This window comes from Eretmochelys imbricata, chromosome 6 (assembly GCF_965152235.1).
Source record: "Eretmochelys imbricata isolate rEreImb1 chromosome 6, rEreImb1.hap1, whole genome shotgun sequence".
NCBI classification, from domain to species: domain Eukaryota; kingdom Metazoa; phylum Chordata; order Testudines; family Cheloniidae; genus Eretmochelys; species Eretmochelys imbricata.
The window spans coordinates 45626645-45650768 of record NC_135577.1 but is presented as its reverse complement, the minus strand read 5'-3'; the positions used below and the strand labels follow the sequence as shown (position 1 = coordinate 45650768).

Sequence of the window (24124 nt, the reverse complement as noted above, 5' to 3'; positions counted from 1 at the left end):
AGGTTTGGTAAAAAGCCTCACCAATTTGCCTAGGTGACTACAGACCCAGACCCTTGGATCTTAAGAACAATGAACAATCTTCCCAACACTTGCACCCCCCCTTTCCTGGGAAATGTTGGATAAAAAGCCTCACCAATTTGCATAGGTGACCACAGACCCAAACCCTTGGATCTGAGAACAATGAAAAAGCATTCAGTTTTCTTACAAGAAGACTTTTAATAAAAATAGAAGTAAATAGAAATAAAGAAATCCCTCCTGTAAATAAAAATAAGGTAAATAGAAATCACCTCTGTAAATCAGGATGGTAGATACCTTACAGGGTGATTAGATTCAAAACATAGCGAACCCCTCTAGGCAAAACCTTAAGTTACAAAAAAGATACACAGACAGAAATAGTTATTCTATTCAGCACAATTCTTTTCTCAGCCATTTAAAGAAATCATAATCTAACACATACCTAGCTAGATTACTTACTAAAAGTTCTAAGACTCCATTCCTGGTCTATCCCTGGCAAAGACCAGCATATAGACAGACACACAGACCCTTTGTTTCTCTCCCTCCTCCCAGCTTTTGAAAGTATCTTGTCTCCTCATTGGTCATTTTGGTCAGGTGCCAGCGAGGTTACCTTTAGCTTCTTAACCCTTCACAGGTGAGAGGAGCTTTCCCCTGGCCAGGAGGGATTTCAAAGGGGTTTACCCTTCCCTTAATATTTATGACAGCCTCCAATACCAATTTTCTTTTACTCATCCCTGGCATTTAGAAAACACTTTAATAAGAAAAATCTTGTCAATTAAATTCAAGAGGATGTTTTCTAGTGGCCAAACCGCTAGGAGTTTATCGGTGAAATCCTGGTTCAATTGAAGTCAGTGGGATTTTTTTCTGTTGCCTTAAGAGAATCAGGATTTCATCTAATGTATTTTTACTTACAGTGCATAGCAAGCCCTTCTAGTGTAGAATCCTGAACTAAACAATGTTTCAGGCAGAAAGTAGACTCCTTCTATTACAATATTATGAAGAATATTATCAATTTGTAACTTTCACACCCCTCCTCCCCAAAAAAAGAAAAAAGCACCATCCAAAGGTCATTTACTACCTTCTTCCGTCCAGAAAATCCTTATGCACATGACACATAACATTTAGAATCACCTATTGCAGGGTGTCAGAAATAACATCAAGCAATTTATAAAATGTTGCTTTATTTAAACAGCTGAGATTCATCATCTTCTGTTGGATTTCTAGCTCTTTTTGTTTGCCCTTGCTCAGCCTTTTCTGAAAAACAAAAGTAGTACAGATTTTATTTACTGCCTTTATGTTCCTGCAGTAAACAAATACAACAAATTCATTAATCATTCAGTGGCAAAGGACATTGAGCGCACTGGACCAAAACATACACATGTTTCTAAGCAACCATGGCATTTAGCTTCATAATTTTTGCATCATTCTTAACAGCAAAGCTTTGAGCACTCCGCTAGCCTCCACGCTCCTAGCCAATGTGGTAACAAGATAAAAGTAAAATTGTTACTGTCACAATTTTCATTTCAGGCTTGCTCAATTCTGAATCTGACTTCAATTGTCCCATGCTGCCTAAAAAAAGACTATAAAGGTCATGAAGGGTTAAAACAATTTGAGCACGGGGTTGGACTAGATGACCCCCTGAGGTACCTCCCAACCCTGATATTCTATGCTTAAACCAGTACACTGAATGGCTAAAACAAGAGTGGAAAAACTGGAGGGATACCTTAATCAAGAACCAATGGAAACACACACTCAAATATATTACATATATTTAGCACTACATCTTCTTTAATAAGCTGTTTGGAGGCTCACCACATATTTAAGTAGATCATTATAATAGTTGATCAGAAGGCATTTGTGCATCCTCATATTAATTTAGCTAATGATACAGGACAGTTCTCAAAGGAAAAAAATCTGTTCTGTACCTTACCATAGTTATGCCATATTTTAATACATTGTAATTCCAGTCTGAGAGCAGAACTTATCATTCTAATCATTAGATCAATGTGAAATATCTGCAAACAACAGGAAAACACGCGAAACTTGATTGACTGGCTTTTGGTACAAATTCAAATGTCAAACCAAGATAATTGAAAAGTTTGGAAGAGATGATGAACTTTTGAGCAGATCTGGGCCCTTTATAATTTTGACTTGAAATCATTTAAATTTCTCCTTTCAGAGAGTTTTGGCATTAAACCAGGTGAAATTTAGCAGATTTTACCTACTTCGTCTTTGAAAGTTTCAGATCATTTGAACCAACAACACAAGGAAAATCCAGGGATTGTAAACCCATCCAAACTCCAAATATACTTTATCTCTGCAATGTGAAACCAGGAGATTCCAGATCAGACTCTGATCTCATAGATATCAGTTTTACACCAGCTAAACTCCACTGACACTCTATGGTACTTTAACACTAAGGGCTTGTCTACACTGCAGCTAGGAACATGCCTCACAGTCTGAATAGACAGATGCACGAACTCTGCTCTAGCTAGCATGCTAAAAATGCAGTGTGGAGGTTGTGGCATAGGCTAGCCATTCAAGTATGGATCCACCTTAATAAGCAAGTTGCATGATTAGATCATCTACACAGTATGTAGTTTTCTTTTTGAGAGTCGTGCTTCACTGATTTAACTGACTACCTTCATAGTCACATTGTTGCATAGTTTGTAGATCAAACTGTACAGTTTAATAGTCAAGAGGCATGCCTAATTTTACTATTCTATTAAAAAAAATTAATGAGGGTGCATACTGGGTGATCCACTTCCATAATTTACACAGCCAGCAGTGCATGTCCCTAACTCTGCTGTATAATTCACTAGGTGAGCTGAATACTATGGGTGTTAAATTTTTGCATACTTCACCGATCAAGCTGCATATTTCGTCAATTGAATTCTCACATGCAGATATTTTGTTGGTCAAACTGCATATGAAACTGATCAAGATGGATAAATACTTTGTCTTATACCATGCCTTGAGTGTCTATCTGCTCTAATATTTATTATTCCAGATTCTTTGTGCTTTAGAGTACATAAAAATGAATTGCTTTAGGCACGAGAAGCATTGCATCGTCAGATACTTTATTTTACAAATAAAAATAAAGAGATCATTAATATTTTTCTTAATCTTCACATGGAAAATTTGAAATGAGCCCTCCTCACCAATAAATTCATCCCATGGAAGCATTGTTCTGTGGTTTAGAAGGAAAAAGTAATAATAACCCTTCTTTTTTTTTTGCAGAGAACTGAATTCTCACACTGTCATAAAAACTGTAATTCTTGTCAAGACAAATTGTAATGCGATGCTGTGGAAAAATATACAATTGAAACAGAAAAGTATAGAAAAAATAAACCAATAAAAATAAGGTTAGAATAGTCTGCAAATAAATGAACTTGATTGATCATCTTTTCCCATGAAGTTTTCGTCTTGGGATCAGACAGTGTGCAGTTCTCTGCATATGCAGCTTTCACTGATTTCAATGAGAGCTCTGCACATACGGGGGCCTGAAGGATTGGGGCCTTCATAATGCCTCCAAGTCAATGGACAGCACATGCAAGTCAGTTAATAAATTATTTGTTACCATTAGGTTCTGGATCAGAGAATTTACTATAGTAGAAAGACTTTAAAGTCAACAAGAGTTTGACAGATTATCAGTGGGGTAAAGGTGTTCAGGATTTGCCCACAGTTAATCTGTAAAGTTCACTCATTAGTAAAATATCTGTAGATTGAGTAACTCAGCACCTATCAAATAGGGGAAGGACATGTGCAGGAAAGAGAGAGAAAGATCACCTCTGACTGTGTCTTCCATTACTGTTTGAATTTGAGGAGGAGTAACAAAGTTGCAGCTGCACAACCAAAAGGCTGTGTAGATTAGAGGAATGAGCTAAAGATAGGAGAGGCTTGAGTTCTAATCCAGACTCTGCCTCTTTCTGTCTCCAATTCCTGTTCTCCAATGTGTGGATAGTAATATTTAGCTACCCAACTCAAAGGAGTGTAGTGAGAGCTATTTTGTTAATAACTGGAGCGTGACAGGAGTGGGGAGACTCTGTCAAGGCCACACCTAGTCTAGATTTTGCCTGGCCCTTCCCCACCCACCTCTATACAGGGGCAGGCACTCCCCGGGGTCAGGAACCAGGGAGTTAGATTTCTCAATGAGGGTAGGTAAGTGTGAGGCCAGGAACTGAAGCAAGCAGAGCTGTGATGGAGTGGGGGAGGCATGCTGCATTTTCCCAAAAGAGTACAGTAAGGACAGCTACCAGACCACATTCCCTCTTAATCACTACCCTCACTTCAAATGCAAGCAGTGAGTTAGAGCCACAAGCTTGCCTAAAATATGTCACTGGATCAGGATAATATATACCTCGATCAATGAGATGATCAAAAGGTTTCCCAAGCTGATGAAGTCTGCATTTTATCAGAAAAATATAATAATAATAAACCAAATCCCAAAACATCACATATTGCAGCATATTGAGAATTGTCAACTAAACTAATAAAATATGTATCTGGCATGACTTTTGTCTGAAATAGCACCTCTTAGAAGTGCAGCACCTATCTCTTTTGTAACGTACCCATTGTACCAATAATACTGTAATATGGAGCTGGAACTTGAGTTGCTGTACTGGATCACAGCAGTGGTTCATCTAGTCCAGAATCCTATCTCTGATGGTGGCCAGTAACAGATGTTTCAAAGGAAGGTGCAAGAAATCTTGCAGTGAGCTGTTACAGGATAACCTGCCACAGAGCGGTCTCCTGCTAACTGCCAATGGTTATAGGTTGGCTGACACCATGGACTTAAAATTTCAGAATGTTGTGATCCTTTTTACCATCAGGAAGACTTTGTGTTCTTAAATACAGTGAGCTGTAATAAATATCAAGAGTAAAAGAAGATGTTGGAAAAGTGGGGTGCAAGCATCGTTATTTTTTCATAGTCTTAAAATTAAAACACAATTTTTAGTCACACTAACTAGCCTCGAAGAGTCTCTTAATGTCCCAGAATTTTGCTCTTTCATAGAACAGCTTCCATGGTTCATCAAATATTTGTAACTGGATCAAAGCATCTCTGCTTAATCATATCTTCCTTGCTTACTAATATAGTTTCCCAAGTGTACAATCTCGTCCATCTCTTTCATCTGTGCTGCCCTTCTTACATCCACATTCTTTATTCATCTGTCACAAACAATAAGAAAAACATGAAGAATATAGCTCTGGGTTTTTTTACATTGGCCCTTAAAACATAAGCTGAGCTTGTTGGGCTCTCAAATGGATGTTAACTAAGGGAGGAGAAGTGGACTTGCCTTCATTTTCCCCTTAGTGATGCAGAGTTTATTTTCTTTGCACATATAAGCCTAATAACCTTGCTGAACTTCTCTGATTGGGTTGAGGGAGAGGACGAACATATGCTATGAATCCCAGAAAGTCTTTCCTGGAGGTAAATGGATTTTAAAAATATATTTATCAAGCTCAAAATCATCATAAGGTGTAGTAAGACTGGGATAGAGGCCCAGACCCTGTGTAGTACTGCTCCCTCCCCTGGGGACCACACTAGTATATAGTGATCCTGCAATGGTGTAGAGCTGGCAAAACAGCTCCTGCACAACCTCATTTCCCTGATACCAGCCTAAATTTGAAATTGAGCATTGACCCCAGTAGACTTGGGGACCATGAATATGAAACACCTCTATCCATCCTGGAAGGTTTCCATTCGATATCACTGCTAAGCCTTCCCAGATTTGCAAAAGAGCTATTCCTTTAAGATTTATTTGTCAAGTGGAGACACTGTGCGTTGGATTAGAATTGAAAAACGAGTGTAGTTCTTTTGGCACAATTTTAGCTCAAATCCTGCCCTCAGTTAGGCTATGTCTACACTACATACTGGGGGTGTGATTCCCCTACTCATATACACATATGTGTGCTAGCTCTCACTGAGCATTCACTGAGCTATCATGGGTATGTGTAAGTGACTCACACCCTTAGCTCTTAGTGTAGGCATAGCTTTAGACTGGTACACTGAAGTCAGTGGAGTTGCACTGGATTAACTGAGATAACTTTTTAGTTCTCACTGCCTTGAACGCATCCCACTGCTGCCCCTCACATTTGTCTGTGTTTTCATCTGTTTATATTTGCATTTCCGCTAACATTCTTGCAAAGTGTGTTTTCATTCATCTTCTCATGGGCAATGGTTGTTCTGCGTGCAGATTATGGGCGAAGATTATTTCTCTATGGGGGAGAAGGGGATGGCAGGATGGGGTATGGGACATGTGCAAGGAAATATGACTTTACCTCCTACCCACCTCTTTCTCTATGATTTACTTGTTGGCAGAGAAAGGACTGAGGAGCCATTGCTCACAGGGATTAATACTTTGGTCCACCATTCTATTGGCTTAATAGAGAAAGGTGGGTGTTGCAGGGAAGGAAGTCTCCTAGCACACATCCCTGTCCTTTCATGTGCATTCACAAAGACAGATTACTGCTTAACCCGTAGAGGAGTAGATTTCTACATTCTTTATCCTTGCCCACCTTAGTTTCCCAAAGCTATTTGTATCAAAGTCTTTGTGAGTTAATATGTTTATATGTATATTAATTTATATCTTTATTAAGGTTCCTGAGAAGTAATATTCTGCTATATATACCTGCTGAAAAATGAATGCATAAGATCCAGTAAAATACTCTAAAGCCCATAATATCATGTTCAGTCTTTGTAACTTAAAAAAATGTGTTTAGCATTTGTTAAATACATTTGGTATATCATACAGCAGGTAATTAAAAAAAAACATAAATTTTTGGAGGCTTGCCTTATTCATTCACTGAGTTACCATGATATATGGTGTGGTGCATTGCAATAAAAACACAGTAAATTGCATTGCAGTTCCAGTGGAAATAATGGCAGCTATGCCATGACTCAAGGTATTTTATAGCAATATGGTCGTGTAAATTATTCATGTCTCCAGTGCATCTATCCTATATTAACAGAGTTATACATACACATTATACTAGACACAATGTTTTATCAGGCTTTGGCACTATGAAGAAACAGCATTCATGACACCTTAGATAAGGTTGTAAACAGGTTTCATTTTAAACCCTATTTTTACCCTTCTGAAACCTAAGAACATTGGTTTGTCTTGAACATTGCCATATTTACTTGAAAGCAAAAAAGAAAATCTTACCCAAAATTTGAATAAAATTGATTTTAGAGTTACGGCCCATTTAACAGGTATTCTGATATGAAATTATGATGAGTTTTTACTATCTATTTCAGTTCTTCTCTATCAAAACAGCAGGTTACTCCCTTTTCCGAGCTTGAAAGGGAAATCATCAGTTGGAATAAATTGGCATCGCTATGGTATGCTGATTTACACCAGCTGAGAATCTGGCCCTACAGATAGTTTGCTGTCCTTCAAAACTAGTCCTTATGCACTAGAGGCAGCTGAAGATTAAATTATAATTAAACAAAGTGATTTGTTTTATCAAATTGTACCAGTTGAACCAGTTATACCCGTACACCTCATTCCTAGCTAACAAAGCTGTTTAGAGCTGTCAGGCTCTGGTGCTTTTTGAAGAGAAAGTGCCTAGAGCAGGGGTGGGCAAATTTTTTCGTGTCCCCCGCTGTCCCCTCTTGTTCACAGCCGCACGGGCAGCGCGGCTTGCGCCCACTCATCTCCTAGGCTTTCCAATAAGCCTGTCCTGCTGCTCTGAGCGGCATGGTAAGGGGGCGGGTGGGAGGCGGGGTTGGATAAGGGGCAGGGGGTCGTCAGGGAGCAGTTGGATGGGACGGAGGTTTGGGGGGGCAGTCAGGAGACAGGGAGCGGGGGGGGCCTGGATAGGGGGTGGGATCCTGGGGTCCCAGGAGAGGGTAGTCAGGGGACAAGGAGTGGGGGGGTTGGATGGGTTGGGGGGCCTGTCAGGGTGTGGGGGTGTGGATAGGGGTTGGGGCAGTCAGGGGACAGGGAGCAGTGGGCATTGGATAGGGGGTGCGATCCCAGGGGGCAGTTAGGGCGGGGGATAGCGGGAGGGGACAGTCAGGAGACAAAGCGCGGGGGGGTTGGATGGGTTGGGGGTCTGAGGGGAGCAGTCGGGGGTGGGAAGTTGGAGGGGGTGGGGGCCAGGCTGTTTGCAGAGGCACAGCCTTCCCTACCAGGCCCTCCATACCATTTTGCAACCCGCGGGCCGTAGTTTGCCCACCTAGAGGAACCCCTTCAATGTATTGACTATCTCTCAGTGGGGAGAAACAGGGATATCAGAGGAGGCTCTGCTTCCCCTGATGTCAATCATGATGATTCTACTGTGATAGGATTGATCCCAAACCTATTGAAATCATTGGGAGTCGTGTTTCAGTGGGCTTTGGATGAGGCCTATAGGTGGGCTGAGGAAGGTGGAATCTTGGAGTCTGCTTCTGGGAGACAGGACTGGAAAGCTCCTCAGCGACTACCTACATGCCTCTTCTCACTGGTTTCCAGCAGTGTTCTGCAGGAACAGAGTCAGTTGGGCCATGGAGCTCTGGAGCGGGTCTACACCTGCTGGAATATCATGCCCATAGGGGAAATTTCTTCCTATCCCCAGAACCACATCAGTTAATGGCTGGCTTGTAAGATGAAGCATGAAGGATTGGTCCCTTATAAAAAACAATTATTAATCCTAATCATGCCTCCATTACTTGTCTCTGCTCTAAACCATTCCTTTCTCTACAGTTAATCTTTCCCAATTTAAATGTTTTTCCAAGCCTCTACTAACTTTTGTCACTGGATCCTTTCTATTTCTGTTGTATCTTTTCTGAGACAAAATGACCAAAACATTTCAGTCTTGTAGGTGACGGCAAACTGTCAATTATAAAATTGTCTAATAATTATTTAGTATTATTGTCTACTATTTTTAAACACAACTTAATATTTTGTTTGTTAGTTAGTTTTTGGGATTTTTTATGCCCCTTTAGTAAATTTCATTTGTCATCACACTACCCATTCACCTAGCTTTGTTAGGTCTTTCTTAAACTTCTCAAGGTTTTCCCTAGACTAACCTGAACAATTATACACCACTGTTCACTTCCTTTCCATCTCATGAATAAATATAATAAATGCCAGTCTTAACAGGCTAGACTATAGGTTAGACTTTTGACGTGTAGAAAATTGAGTGAATATTTCTACTCTGCTTTCTGTCTATGAGAGAGTCCCTGATCTATAACAGAACTTTACCTCTCAGTCTATGACTATGTTGTTTCCTTTTAGTAAGAAAGTCTTTAAGAACTTCAAATAAATTATATCAACCAGCGCTGTTTTATTCACTATTCTATTGACATGCTCAAAGGATTTTTAATAGATAACAAAGGCACAGCTTTCCTTTCCAGAAACTTTGCTGATTTGTCCCTCTCACCTCATGTTCACCTAAAGAGCTGGACATAATGCACTTTCTGTACTTAGAGAGCCAGATGCCCTCCTCCCACTCAATCTGTTGATCAATTCCATTGTCCTACTGATGACCCAGTGGTTTAGGTAAAGGAATGGAAATCGAGAAGTCCTGAATCTTAATTCCAGTTTTTACTCCAACTCTCTCTGTGGTATTGACCAAGCTACTTAAATTCTCTGCCACAGTTTCCTCATCTGTAATATAGGAATTTTTACTTATCTACCTGCCCCACAGTGCTGTTGTGAGGATAAATTGGAGAATGTTAGTAAAGAGCTTTGAACATAAAAAGGGTTATATAAGTGTCAATCCCATCTACTGAAGGAAAGAAGAATCACTGATTTTTTTCCCAAAACCTTTGTAACAGTGATATGGTTTTAATGATTGTATTTGCAGGTTGGCAAGACTTGTTTGGGGAAGCACAATAATTCAACATCTCCTCACCTCAAGGTGGCAGAAACAGATCCTAGCTTTCAGGTACTTCTGTCTTCGAGTAATTGAGCCCTTTTATAAAATGAAAAATTCCTTGAACTATATCTGCTTATTCTAAGTCAGTGATTTCTAGGTAGTTCCTCATTAATCACAATGAAGACTTCCGCTCCACTTGATTGAAGCTGGTGGTTTGAGATGGCCTTCTGTTAGGAACTATTACAATACTTAAAGAACTTGACTGCCCTAATAATCAGCTCAGCCATTCTTATAAACTCAGTGTTCCTTTTTTGGGGGGAGGGGAGAGAAAAATTTCCAAACCCTGTGTATAACTATCATAGAATCATAGAATCATACAATATCAGAGTTGGAAGGGACCTCTGAAGGTCATCTAGTCCAACCCCCTGCCCAGAGCAGAACCAATCCCAACTAAATCATCCCAGCCAGGGCTTTGTCAAGCCTGACCTTAAAAACGTCTAAGGAAGGGGATTCCACCACCTCCCTAGGTAACGCATTCCAGTGTTTCACCACCCTCCTAGTGAAAAAGTTTTTCCTAATATCCAACCTAAATCTCCCCCACTGCAACTTGAGACCATTACTCCTTGTCCTGTCATCTGCTATCACTGAGAATAGTCTAGATCCATCCTCTTTGGATCCACCTTTCAGGTAGTAAAAAGCAGCTATCAAATCCCCCCTCATTCTTCTCTTCTGTAGACTAAACAATCCCAGTTCCCTCAGCCTCTCCTCATAAGTCATGTGTTCCAGACCCCTAATCATTTTTGTTGCCCTTTGCTGGATTCTTTCCAATTTCTCCACATTCTTCTTGTAGTGTGGAGCCCAAAACTGGACACAGTACTCCAGATGAGGCCTCACCAATGTCGAATAGAGGGGAACGATCACATCCCTCGATTTGCTGGCAATGCCCCTACTTATACACCCCAAAATGCCATTGGCCTTCTTGGCAACAAGGGCACACTGTTGACTCATATCCAGCTTCTCGTCCACTGTCACCCCTAGGTCCTTCTCTGCAGAACTGCTGCCTAGCCGTTCGGTCCCTAGTCTGTAGCAGTGCATTGGATTCTTCCGTCCTAAGTGCAGGACTCTGCACTTGTCCTTGTTGAACCTCATCAGATTTCTTTTGGCCCAATCCTCCAATTTGTCTAGGTCCCTCTGTATCCTATCCCTACCCTCCAGCGTATTTACCACTCCTCCCAGTTTAGTGTCATCCGCAAACTTGCTGAGGGTACAATCCACACCATCCTCCAGATCATTAATGAAGATATTGAACAAAACCGGCCCCAGGACCAACCCTTGGGGCACTCCGCTAGATACCGGCTGCCAATTAGACATGGATCCATTGATCACTCCCCGTTGAGCCCGACAATTTAACCAACTTTCTACCCACCTTGTAGTGCATCCATCCAGCCCATACTTCTTTAACTTGCTGACAAGAATACTGTAGGAGACCGTGCCAAAAGCTTTGCTAAAGTCGAGGAATAACACGTCCACTGCTTTCCCTTCATCCACAGAACCAGTTATCTCATCATAGAAGGCAATTAGATTAGTCAGGCATGATTTTCCCTTGGTGAATCCATGTTGACTGTTCCTGATCACTTTGCTCTCGTCTAAGTGCTTCAGAACTGATTCCTTGAGGACATGCTCCATGATTTTTCCGGGGACTGAGGTGAGGCTGACTGGCCTGTAGTTCCCAGGATCCTCCTTCTTGCCTTTTTTAAAGATGGGCACTACATTAGCCTTTTCCCAGTCATCTGGGACTTCCCCGGATCACCATGAGTTTTCAAAGATAATGGCCAATGGCTCTGCAATCACATCTGCCAATTCCTTTAGCACTCTCGGATGCAACGCATCTAGCTCCATGAACTTGTGCACATCCAGTTTTTCTAAATAGTCCCGAACCACCTCCTCCCCATGCAGTGCTCCCCAGTGCAGTAGTCTGGGAGCTGACTTTGTTCGTGAAGTACATTGAGTACATTAGCTTTTTCCGCATCCTCTGTCACTAGGTTGCCTCCATCATCCAGTAAGGGGCCCACACTTTCCTTGGCTTTCTTCTTGTTGCCAACATACAAGAAGAAACCCTTCTTGTTACTCTTAACATCCCTGCAACTCCAGGTGTGATTTAACTATGATTTGGTGAAACTCTGCTTCCCCTTCATCTGTTGGTCCAATAAAAATACAGTTACATAGATATTCTGTAGCAGAGAGGGGAAGTGCTGTACCTCTGGGCAGCTCAGCTGGTTTGCTCCATTCTAATTCTCCAGCCATTTTTGTACCACTGATTAACCAGCTGTTTTTTTTCCCCCTCTGCCACTTAGGGTGTGGGGGGAGCATCAACATTTTTTTTCACCCTAGTCAACAAAATGGCTAGGACCTCTTCTAGCAGAGACCAGAATTCTGAACCAGACAATCAGAAACCAGTTGAAGGATATTCTGTTGTTTGAAATCTTCCTAGCAGTATCCTCTAATAATAAATCTATAAAAGGTGAGCAATTGATTTCATACAATTGTTTCTACAATCAAAATTTTGGTATTTTGAGAAAAATTCTACAGGTTTCATGGAATGTAGATTAACTCTATATAGAGAGACACATATTATACATATGTATATACATATACATGTATCATGCATGTATATGTGCACTCAGCAGACATACTATAGTTATTTCAAAAGCAGTACAAAGTCTAGCAAAAATAAATACAGCTGTGCGCACATTATTCCTATGGCACTTTAAGCATTCAGTGTTGATTCCTTGTATTCCAGTGTAATATGATGACCACAGATTGTTGGCCTGATTCTCCTCTCACTTACTCCTCAGTTCAGTAATTCTTGATTTAAATCAGGATTGATTTAAAATGAGATCAAAATCGAGGCCTGTATTTCTTGATGAGAAAGATGACCTTTTTTATTTAGTATCCCACTATTCATCTGTGTAACATTCCATAATATTATAATACTTACATTGATTCTGTTTTCCCCATTGTGTTGGTTAACAGAAGTTGCACAGCCCTGCATGGATTCAACCTGAAGCTAAAAAATCAGCAGAGACAAATGAGAAGAAGCATGAAGAGTCAGATAAAACAGAAGAACAAGCACTGTAAACATTACTAAACTATGTTAACAATGTCCTTCATTTGCTATTGTATTCATATTGTTTTTAGTCCAGAAGCATGATAATGTATCAAGTTTCTAAAGCATGCGACTTTTTCACTATTTTATGAATGTTTGTAAATTAGTCTAGTTTCTGAAATAGACCAATTAGTATCTCTCAGCAATAATCCAACAGAAATGGATGTTTGAAGATATGTTTTGTAATACAGTCCAGTTTTTTGAAATATTATTCTGCCCTGATCAGTAACTTGCTTATTATAAATAAGTCTGTTTTGTAAAGAACTGCCATTCAGACGTTTTCTTTTCTTAGCCTGTTCTGTTTGATAGCTATCTTTACTGTATACTGGAAGGCTGAAGTCAAAACGGGGATAAAAGCCTGCTAACATAAAATAATAGTAATTACATAGTTAAAGTGCAATGCTACTCGAAAGAGTGACTATGTACATGGCACAATAGGATTCCATATTTACCACCTTTCAATGCCTTCCATCTCAAATCTATTCAGTTAACAGGTACAAAAGATGTTTGTTTGTTTTTTCCTATTTGCAACCATTACAAACTCAACTGAATCTCAAGGTGTTTTCTTTGTGGCTTATGCAGCACCAACATAAAAATTCTGCAGTTGAAACCAAGTAACAATTCTACTGATGATGCACAAGCCAGAATGGAATCCATCTCCATCTCCTATAGCCGTGTTGGCCCTGCTGCCCTAACAGGAGTGAAAAAGAGTAAAAACTTACTTTGTCGTCATAATTGGCAAAACAGAGAGAAAGTGGATTTGATGAGTGCTTGCAATGGGGCGTGCTACCTGTGTCGTTCTTAAGAATCTCTTAGCTGTGCACAGAGTGCACTTTCTGTAGCAGTTCTGCAGGATTGGGAGTGGAACCAGCAGAGAATAACTAGCTGGATAATTGATTCAGCTGAGGTTAATTTAAGCAACAGGGCCAAGCTGCTAGATCTAAAAGAAGAAGAAAAGGTGAATCTGCGGATGGGGAAGTGCAAATTCTTCTTTGAGTATTTGTTAGAGTGGATCCCACAGTAGGTGTGAATGTGTCTCATGCACAAGACTGGAATCTTTTGATTAGCAATGTCTGTTAGGCCTTGCTTGTGCCATGCACAGCCTCATGCTCCTACCTTGGCAACAAGACAGAAACCCTTTGGTCAAAATTAATTCCTCTTATTAGTTTCTCTATCCCTTTCCATTTAAATGATAAAAACAAACAAACAAAATTCTCCTTGTGTTTTCTTACTACCCTGGTCCCTTGTCCTCACGTGATAGTGAACTCAAAGGCTTTAAATCTTGTCCATTTTGCAATTACATAATCCTGCTCACCAACTACTATAGCTGCTGTCCATTCTGTCTCAGTGAGTTGCATACGCTGAACAAGTGCTCAATGTGCAATTTGTTCTCAGCACAGACATAGAAATCCCAAGACGCCCACTTCAAGCTTCACTTTTTGGGAAAATCCGTGAGAGTTACATCAAACCCAGAGGAAAAAGAGATAATCGGAAAGTCTTCCTGTGCAAGTATCCTTAACAGCCAGCACACAAGGAGAGTGGTACCAAAAAGAAATCACTGTTGAGTAAAGTCTTGGAATTGAAGTCACCCCTGGTACTTACAGCCTTGGGGCCAAAGACCTGTACCACCTCCTCACAGAGGCAGGGAAGTCCAGAATAGAGATAGGCATGACTCCAGGCACTGCTTTATGTCCTCCCATAAGCAGAGGTCAAAATACCAGCCCTCCAGGGAGAAGACCACTAACCACTTATAGTGGCCAAAGATCAGCATAAAAATACACAAGCCCAGCAACGACATTGACACTGTTCACTCCAGTACCTATATTGGCACCAGCAACAGAATCACTCATGGTACCAGCAGAGGAAGTAATATCCTCTGTGGCAATGTCTTTGATACTGAGATCTTCATCAGTACCAATGCATGCACCTTTCCTTCCACCACCAATATCATATATCAGCACCACCCCTGGACAAATCTATTCAGCGTCCCTATTAGCAGGGCATACCTTCTCACCAACATCCAGTAGGGAATCTTGGGAGTAGACCAGAGACTCCTCCTTCAGGGTCTCAGTGTTTAGAAATGGACTGTCCATCCCCAACCAAACCAGACATACCAATATGTATACAGGTGGGGGAAAGGGAATATAGGATCTCGAAGGCAGGGAAGCAGGCTATATTTCCTCTCCCCCTATATACAGAGAAAGGGAAGGTGATAGATCAAGAGGAGCAGCAAAATCCTCCATGCTCCTATCACCATGGTTTAAGCAGCCAAGCTATTTAGGAAACCTCTCCCGACTTCAGTATTGCCATGTCAGGCCAGCTGTAGATGGAGGCAGCTGCTTCTACCAAGTAAGTAAGGTGGGGAGAAGGAACACAGGATCTGGAAGGCAGGGAAGCAATCTCATAGACTGTGAGCTGCAGACAGCTGCTTCTCCGCCTTTGAGATGCTATATTAAGAGCCCAAAATTTGTATCTGCATCTGGGCTTTCATTCAGTTCCATCAAGTCCACCTTGCAATAATCTCTGCATGGAATCCACCTGATCAGTTCTCTTTAGTCTTCATGCATCCCATGTGTCAAGGTTCCTTCCCCACTCTGAACTCTAGGGTACAGATGTGGGGACCTGTATGAAAGACCCCCTAAGCTTATTCTTACCAGCTTAGGTTAAAAACTTCCTCAAGGTACAAACTTTGCCTTGTCCTTGAACCCTAAGCTGCCACCACCAAGCGTGTTAAACAAAGAACAGGGAAAGAGCCCACTTGGAGACGTCTTCCCCCCAAAATATCCCCCCAAGCCCTACACTCCTTTCCCAGGGAAGGCTTGATAAAAATCTTCACCAATTTGCATAGGTGAACACAGACCCAAACCCTTGGATCTTAAGAACAAAGAAAAAGTAATCAGGTTCTTAAAAGAAGAATCTTAATTGAAGAAAAACTAAAAGAATCACCTCTGTAAAATCAGGATGGTAAATACCTTACAGGGTAATCAGATTCAAAACATAGAGAATGCCTCTAGGCAAAACTTTAAGTTACAAAAAGACACAAAGACACATTCCATTCAGCACAGTTTATTTACCAGCCATTTAAACAAAAGGAAATCTAACACATTTCTAGCTAGATTATTTACTAACAAGTTCTAAGACTCCATTCCTGTTCTGTTCCTGGCAAAAGCATCACACAGACAGACAGACCCTTTGTTCCTCCCCACCCCCTCCAGCTTTGAAAGTAACTTATCTCCTCATTGGTCATTTTGGTCAGGTGCCAGCGAGGTTATCCTAGCTTCTTAACCCTTTACAGGTGAAAGGGTTTTGCCTCTGGCCCGGAGGGATTTTATAGCACTGTATACAGAAAGGTGGTTACCCTTCCCTTTATATTTATGACACCATGATATCAAAATTCTTGAAGAGGTTGTTGCATACTTACCCACGTTGCAGAGAGCACTGCTTGCATGAAATCTCAATGCTGTCCATTCCAGCCATTTCATTTTGGAATGCTACCTACACCACGTTACACTCAAGACAGTCTTCTTAGTTGCCATCTCATCAGCTAGCAGAGCTGAGACCTCATCCAATTTTTATCCGTAAAGTGGTTTCAGAATTTAATTTGAACCAGTCCATCTACTTACCTGTATTCTTCACCAAAGCCCATGCCACAATGGGGGAGAAGAATCTCCACATTCTGCGTGTTTCAGGAGTTTTATTATACTATGTTGATTAAAAAAGCCCCTTCAATCTGGCACTCCTCTTTTTGTGATCATCTCTTGTGCTTTGAACATTCAAGCTCTCTCCTCTCAGAGGATGTATAAAAGGATCACATAGTGAATATCAATCTACTACCAGATGGATGAGATGCCTCTCCCTCCAAATGTTAAATCTCACTCCTCGAGAGCATAAGCTACATCTGCTGCCTACTCCAGGAGCTTATTCATATTAGAAAGCTGTAAGGTTGCTATGCAGAGTAACTCCTTGGTGTCCATTAAGCACTACGCTCTTGAACTAACTGCTAGGTCAGATGCCAAGTTTGAGAAGGCAGTGTTACAATCACCGTCCAATTAGGTCAGTCAGAACTCCTCAGTTCCATCTTCCAGATGGGACACTGCTTGCCAGTCACCTACAGTGAGATTCACCATGGATATATAGTTAAAGAAGAAAGAATGGTTACTTACCTTGTAATAATTGTGGTTGTTTGAGATGTAATCAGTGTGGATTCCACCTTCCAATCCTATATCTGGGATTATGATTTAGCAAGGGAACTGAGGGATAATTGCAGCCACTCCGCACTTTATGCCTTTGGAGAGAGGAGCATTAAAAACATGCCTGGTGCAGGCATGGCCCAATGGACACTGCTATTTAAAAGATTCTGATCTCACACATGAGACACTTAAGGTTTGTCTGCACTGCAGTTTAACACCCATGACTGGCCCATGCTAGCTGAATCGGGCTTATGGGCTCAAGCTAAGGGGCTGTTTAATAATGGTATAGATGTTCTTGCTCAGAGAGAGGTCCAGGCTCTAGGACCCTGAAAAGTGGAAGGGTCACAGAGCTTGGACTTCAGCCTGAGCCAGCATGTCTACAGTGCAGTAAAACAGCTCCTTAGCCTAAGCCCCATGAGCTTGAGTCAGCTGGCACGGGCCAGCCACGAATTGTTAATTGCAGTGTAGACATAGCCTTTAAGTGGGGTCCACCACACTGATAACATTTCTAGGAATTATGGTTACCATAGGTAAGTAACTGTTCTTTTCACTCAGCGGGGAGGCTGGATGACCCTTCTCAGACCCTGAAAGGGGGAGAAAATTGTGTTGCAGGGGTTTTTTGCTTGAACTCTAGAGAGTGGTGGACTAATATTAATAATATTGCCTGGAAATGGAAAATGTTTTTCTGAAACCTGGTGAGGGGGAAGGACCTTGGAGCCTGAGCTCCAGTCCAAGCAGGAACATCTACACTGCTATTTTTAGCCGCACGGCTTGATCCTTGGAGCCCAAGTTAAGTGATCTGGGCTTTAAAACTTTGCACTGTGGGCTACTCTTTGAAGTGTAGACATACCCTTAAGCATCAAATGCAAAACCTGACTGCCTTTCTGATCACCCCAATACTTCTGATTGACTGGCTTGCACAGGGAGCAAGGGGAGATAGTCAGCAGTTCTCATTGGCCAGTCGAAATCTACCCTATATGTACACTCACTTGTAATAGATGAAGAGATGTGTAGTGTTACTTCATGCTGCTACTTAGCATAAAAGTCATAGGGCACAAAGTCAAACCCTTCATTTTGCCAGTAAAGGATAGTCTTAAAGGGAATAAATAGACCTGGATATATTCTCCCATTTATCGATTATCCGACAGTCAGCAGTTAAAAGCAGGTTCTACTTTAAAAACAGCCCTTCCATATTTTGCTGCACATTCAGTGCAACAGGTAAAAGGGCAAAGCAGTATCCTGGATCACTGCCCATTGTAACATCTCATGACTGTTTTTCTGCTGGATTGCACAATAGGATACATCCCAGACGATTTGTTTGTCTCCTTTCTGGAAAGGAGTTCATCCACGTCACATATATTGATTTTTGTGTAAAGGTCATAACCAAGAAGTGCTCACTTATGCAAAATTGGAAATACACATTTTTGGATCAAAACAATGACCGCTACAAAACAGAATGTTAAAATCTTTGTTATTCTTCTCCTTACAAGCTACAATGTTTGGTTTGAAATGGGTTATTTGTCTGCAAATAGGGTTCAGTAACTCATTTTGCTTGAGCGAAACTTACATATTTTACTAGATGTGATTTCCATTTTATTCATCAAGAAACATAAAAATAGCCCTTAGTGTTTCACTCCTTGAAAATTAAGATGCTCAATTCCAATTCATTGTTTATTTTTCATACTGAATTTTTACTGTCTTTGCAGGGTAAATCGGACATGAGTAAGTGAAATGAAAACATACTTTATGACACAAATATTGTAGTGATACTGGGCTAAATTTATCCCAATGAAAGTCCATCAGATACAATGGTTTTCCACTAGAGATTTGGCTGGTTCAATATATTCATCAGGAATACATTTTCTACTTCAACATGGATTTCTTTGAATGTTAGGGAGGAGGCTTTGTGTCATCATTCCATCAGCTGACTTGATGTGGGGATCTGGATGTGTCCTTGGCTATGCCACTGACTCAGCCTGAATTTTGGAAAAACTGCCTCAGTTTCCATTTCTACACTCACTTCATTTCTGTGAATCAATTTGTGATCCTGAGATGAAAGACATTATGTTAGTGCTAAGTATTATTAATACTTTATTTAGTGCTTTTGCTTGCCTGCCTTAGTACAATTTCCTCTTAAGAACTGTCAAAGTCAATATGGTGTAATCAAACTGTAGACTGGGGCATTTTCTGAAAAATATGACCTTTTCAGAAGATTTCTTCCTAGCTACAAATATGAGACTCTTAAATATTTTTTCATTTTTAGCACATGCTGAATATTATCTTTGCTGTACTGTGTTGTATTTGCTGTAAATACAAAGTGTTAAATAATTCTCATTTGAATGTGTTATAGAAACAGCAACAATATTTGCACATACTAAGTTTACTGTTTACCAAAAATAACTAGGAACATTCTGTATAGCACTTTAAACGGATTCCTGTTGGAATATTTCTAACTGCACAATATTAGGCTCTGATTCTGCCTTTGTATACATGTGACAGGGTGTACAGGCCCTTTGAAGCCCCCTGTTGGAGGTCCCATAGTCTTACCACACCCTGCTCCCAGGAAGGATGGCTGGCCCTCTAGAGAGTCTGCCTAGAGAGTCTGCACAGAAGCAGCCAATCAAAGCACTGCGGACTCAGATAAAAGGAGCTGCACTGGCTAAGCAGGTCAGTTGCTGTCTGAGACCGGAAGGGCTGGAAGACTGTGACACTCTCCAGGAAATAGGCCTGCAGGAGTCCCTACTCAAGCAGGAAACAGACAAAGAGAACCAAGGATTGTTATCCTAAAGTAATGGGTGAAGGTGATGGGATTGAGTGGGAAGCAGCACAGGCAATGCAGCAGTAGCAACTATTAAGGGAGCCATCACATGGTTGCTGTTGACAGGGTCTCTGGTTTGGGACCCAGAGTAGTGGATGGGCTCCGGTCCCCCAGTCAGTCAGTGGGAAAGTGGCCTGAGTCCTGAAAAGGGAACAAGACTCTTGGCTAAAAGCCTGAGAAAGAGCCTGGAATTTAAACAGGCCTGGGGTTGGGGCTGAAAACCCTAGTTGAGGGCCAACCATGTGTTACCCAGGAAGGAGTTCATCCATTTTAGACTGTGACTTGGTGTCAAGGTTCCTTCCCCACTCTGAACTCTAGGGTACAGATGTGGGGACCTGCATGAAAGACCCCCTAAGCTTATTCTTACCAGCTTAAGTTAAAAACTTCCTCAAGGTACAAACTTTGCCTTGTCCTTGAACCCTATGCTGCCACCACCAAGCGTGTTAAACAAAGAACAGGGAAAGAGCCCACTTGGAGACGTCTTCCCCCCAAGCCCTACACCCCCTTTCCTGAGGAAGGCTTCATAAAAATTCTCACCAATTTGCATAGGTGAACACAGACCCAAACCCTTGGATCTTAAGAACAATGAAAAAGCAATCAGGTTCTTAAAAGAAGAATTTTAATTAAAGAAAAACTAAAAGAATCACCTCTGTAAAATCAGGATGGTAAATACCTTACAGGGTAATCAGATTGAAAACATAGAGAATCCCTCTAGGCAAAACCTTAAGTTATAAAAAGACACAAAAGTAGGAATATACATTCCATTCAGCACAGCCTATTTTAGCAGCCATTTAACAAAAGGAAATCTAACGCATTTCTAGCTAGATTATTTACTAACTTTTTACAGGAGTTTTGAGCTGCATTCCTGATCTGTTCCAGGCAAAAGCATCCCACAGACAGACCCTCCCACCCCCTGCAGCTTTGAAAGTATCTTGTCTCCTCATTGGTCATTTTGGTCAGGTGCCAGCGAGGTTATCTTAGTTTCTTAACCCTTAACAGGTGAAAGGGTTTTGCCTCTGGCCAGGAGGGATTTTATAGCACTGTATACAGAAAGGTGGTTACCGTTCCCTTTATATTTATGACACTTGGCTAGAGGACTGAGCCACTGATGACCCACCTATTGAGGCTCACAACCTAGAGCTGGTTCCAGGAACAGAAGAGAAGATTGCAGCACTGCATCCAGCTGACAGAAGGCATTCACTGGGGTGAGTGCACCCTGTCACAATACCTTTTATAAGTAAATGAAACTAGTTGTGTGTATAAAGCTAATCACACATGTAAGTATCCATTTCAACAAAACTATGCAACACATATTAGCTACATGTCCTGTAACTGAAAGTTTGTGCTTGGATTCCTGAAATTTTGTTTCTAATACAGAAATACTAGGGACCCTGTCACAGGGTGGTCTCCTGTGAGTCTCTCACCTTATGTACAGACCATACTCAATCCAGGCCACCTTCACCACCACTGCGCTTTTATTATAGTGTTCTAACAGTCTAACAGGCTGAAGTATTATTTACATATTACCAAGTCCCAGTGAGTTCCCCCTCTTACATCTGGAAACAAAGGGACTAGTGCTAGCAATAGCAGTCAGCTCTGTCTTCCTTTAGACTCCTAACTGTATCCAGGGTTTCCTTCCTCTCTATTTATCTGCTCCCAGCTGTTCGGAATTTTCCCCTCTAATTAGCCCTTCAGCTGTGGCCCTACTTCTTAATTGATCCTCTCTTTATGTCTCAGTTAACTACGTTGGTGGGGATTTGAGTGAGAGAGTATTGAGTCAACTCCTGACTCTGAACCCCATCACAGACCAAATTGGTTTCTTCATGAATAACTTAGTACTCCGCACCAGGGTTAAATCCCCTGCTGTACTTTCAGCTGTAGATGCCTTGTCAGTGCTGTCTCCCCTTAGTGCAAACATGACGGGTTCATTCCAAAGCCTCTCTGGGAACGCACGTCCTTGGATGTCAGCAGGCACGCCTGCAGTACGTTGTGACAATGCATCCAATTGTATCTGGGATCTCCGACAGTCCACCAGAATTACTGGAATGTTGCAACTCTTCACAGGCATGGTCATCAGGTTACTGTCTCACGCAAAATGGACCATCTTGGTATATCAATTGCAGGATTAACACAATCAAGGCTGATAGATCACGGACATCACAAGGTGGAAGATTCTTTACTTCTGTATTCTGGTGGCCCCAACCATTTATATGGGGTAGCACTACCACTGTGAGGCAAGGCCAAGTCCTCCCTGGCACCCTGGACACCCGTGTCTCCCCATTTACTTTTTGCATGTCTAAAACATTGGCACAGATACCTCACTGTCATAGTAGTTTATGCGCCAAAAGAGGAATCTGTTGACTCAGTTCAAGATCATTTCTATCATCAATTGGAATATCTAGTATGCACGGTCCCCCATATGATAATCTCGTGATCCTGGGTGACCTAAATGCAGTTACTGGCTCCCTGAGAACTGGGTTTGAACAGGTCATTGGTCATTATGGTTCAGGCACACCCCATGGTAACTCTCATCCCTTGCTTACATTCTGAGCCTCCCACAATCTTTCCATTCTTGGGTCATGGTTCAAACGGCAACGCATACACCAGATGTCATGGATCTCTCAGTCACTCAGAAGGAGTTGGACCACATCATTACAAGCAATAGGCATCTCCTCATCTCCTGTAGAGTATATCATGGTGAAGAATGCTTGGCAAACACAGATCACCATCTAGTTGTCGCCCGTATGGTGTTGATGCTCCGACGAGCAAGTAAGCCCTCTGCGATTATGAAGAAGTTTGACATCGATGCACTCCATGTGCCAGGTTTAGCCAACAGGTTTGATGTCAGCAACAGTCTCAGCTCTAGCTAATCTGCCAGATGATGTGGAGGTTGCCTGGTCCCTGTTCACTTCTACTCTCAACCAATCTGCTGAGCAGATGATTGGCTATAGGCATCCAGCAAGCGGACCATGGCTATCAGAGGAGGCCTTCCAGATAATTAAATTGAAGGCTGCAGCCCACCAGCATGGTGATGAATGCAACTGTAATCAGCTGAAGTGAAAATTTAACACCCTGGTACTCCGCAGTCGCCAGGCATATTATAACCAAGTGACAGATGATGTTGAATTTGGCTTAACCAGGGGCAAATTGAAGCCAGCATTCCACACCATTCATAACCTCAGCGGTCAAGAGGTAGTCACTACAACTGGCATCTTGAACGAGAGCCAAGGCCATCCATGTAAATTGGATGATGACATTCTCTCACGCTGGGTGGAACATGATTACAGTGTCCTGAACCATCCTCCAGCTGCCACTTGTTCAGAGCTGGATGATCTGGCAGTCACTGAGGTTCCAGATCCAGACATTTGTACTGATGCACCAACACTGGATGAATTGAAGTATACCATTTCTAAACTGAAAAACAGATGCAGAGTTGGTGCTGATGGCATCCTCTCAGAGCTGCTAAAATGTGCTATTGATCCTGATCACTTCTGGCCATCTCTCATCTGGTGTGGAGAACTGGAACCCTGCCAACCACCTGGAAGAATGGTATTGTGATCTCATTCTATAAGGGCAAGGGACCACAAAGTGAATGTAAGAGCTACAGGCCAATCACCTTGCTCTCCATTCCAGGGAAGGTGTTTGCAGATGTTTTGCTGGCATGCCTGGGGCCTTTGCTACATTGGAAGTGTTGTCCCCAGCAGTCAGGCTTTCTGAGGAGCAGGTCCATATTAGATGCCATTTTGGCCCTTCAATTGTTGTTGGCGATATACATCGCAAGTTCAGGAAGCCCCTGCATGTAGCATAGGTTGCTATTAAGGCTGAATTTGATTTAATAGACCATGTCACGTTATGGAAGGCCTTAAAGGATGCAGGTGTCCCCACCACTCTGCTGGACTTGATTAGAGAGCTACATAATGGAACCACTGCCCATGTTTGTCTGGGGAACCGGATGTCAGCACCTTTTAAATCAGTATCTGGTGTTAGGCAGGGTTGCATTCTGGCCCCTGCACACCTTTGTCGGGCAATAGATTTCATAAAGCAGCATTCCGTCAGGTCCACAGGCATTGAGATTGGTGATCTCTCACTCATAGACCTTGACTGTGCTGATGACGTTGTTCTTTTAGT

General features: G+C 41.7%; 1 protein-coding gene across 1 annotated transcript in view; it reads left to right on the top strand.

Annotated features, from left to right (window-relative positions):
- Positions 1-12960, top strand: part of LUZP2 (leucine zipper protein 2) — a 330898-nt gene extending 317938 nt beyond the window's left edge. The window contains exons 11-12 of the mRNA XM_077820267.1: positions 9811-9891; positions 12856-12960. Of these exons, the coding sequence (XP_077676393.1) occupies positions 9811-9891; positions 12856-12960 (186 nt within the window). The remainder of the gene's footprint in view (positions 1-9810; positions 9892-12855) is intronic.
- The last annotated feature ends 11164 nt before the right edge of the window (positions 12961-24124 follow it).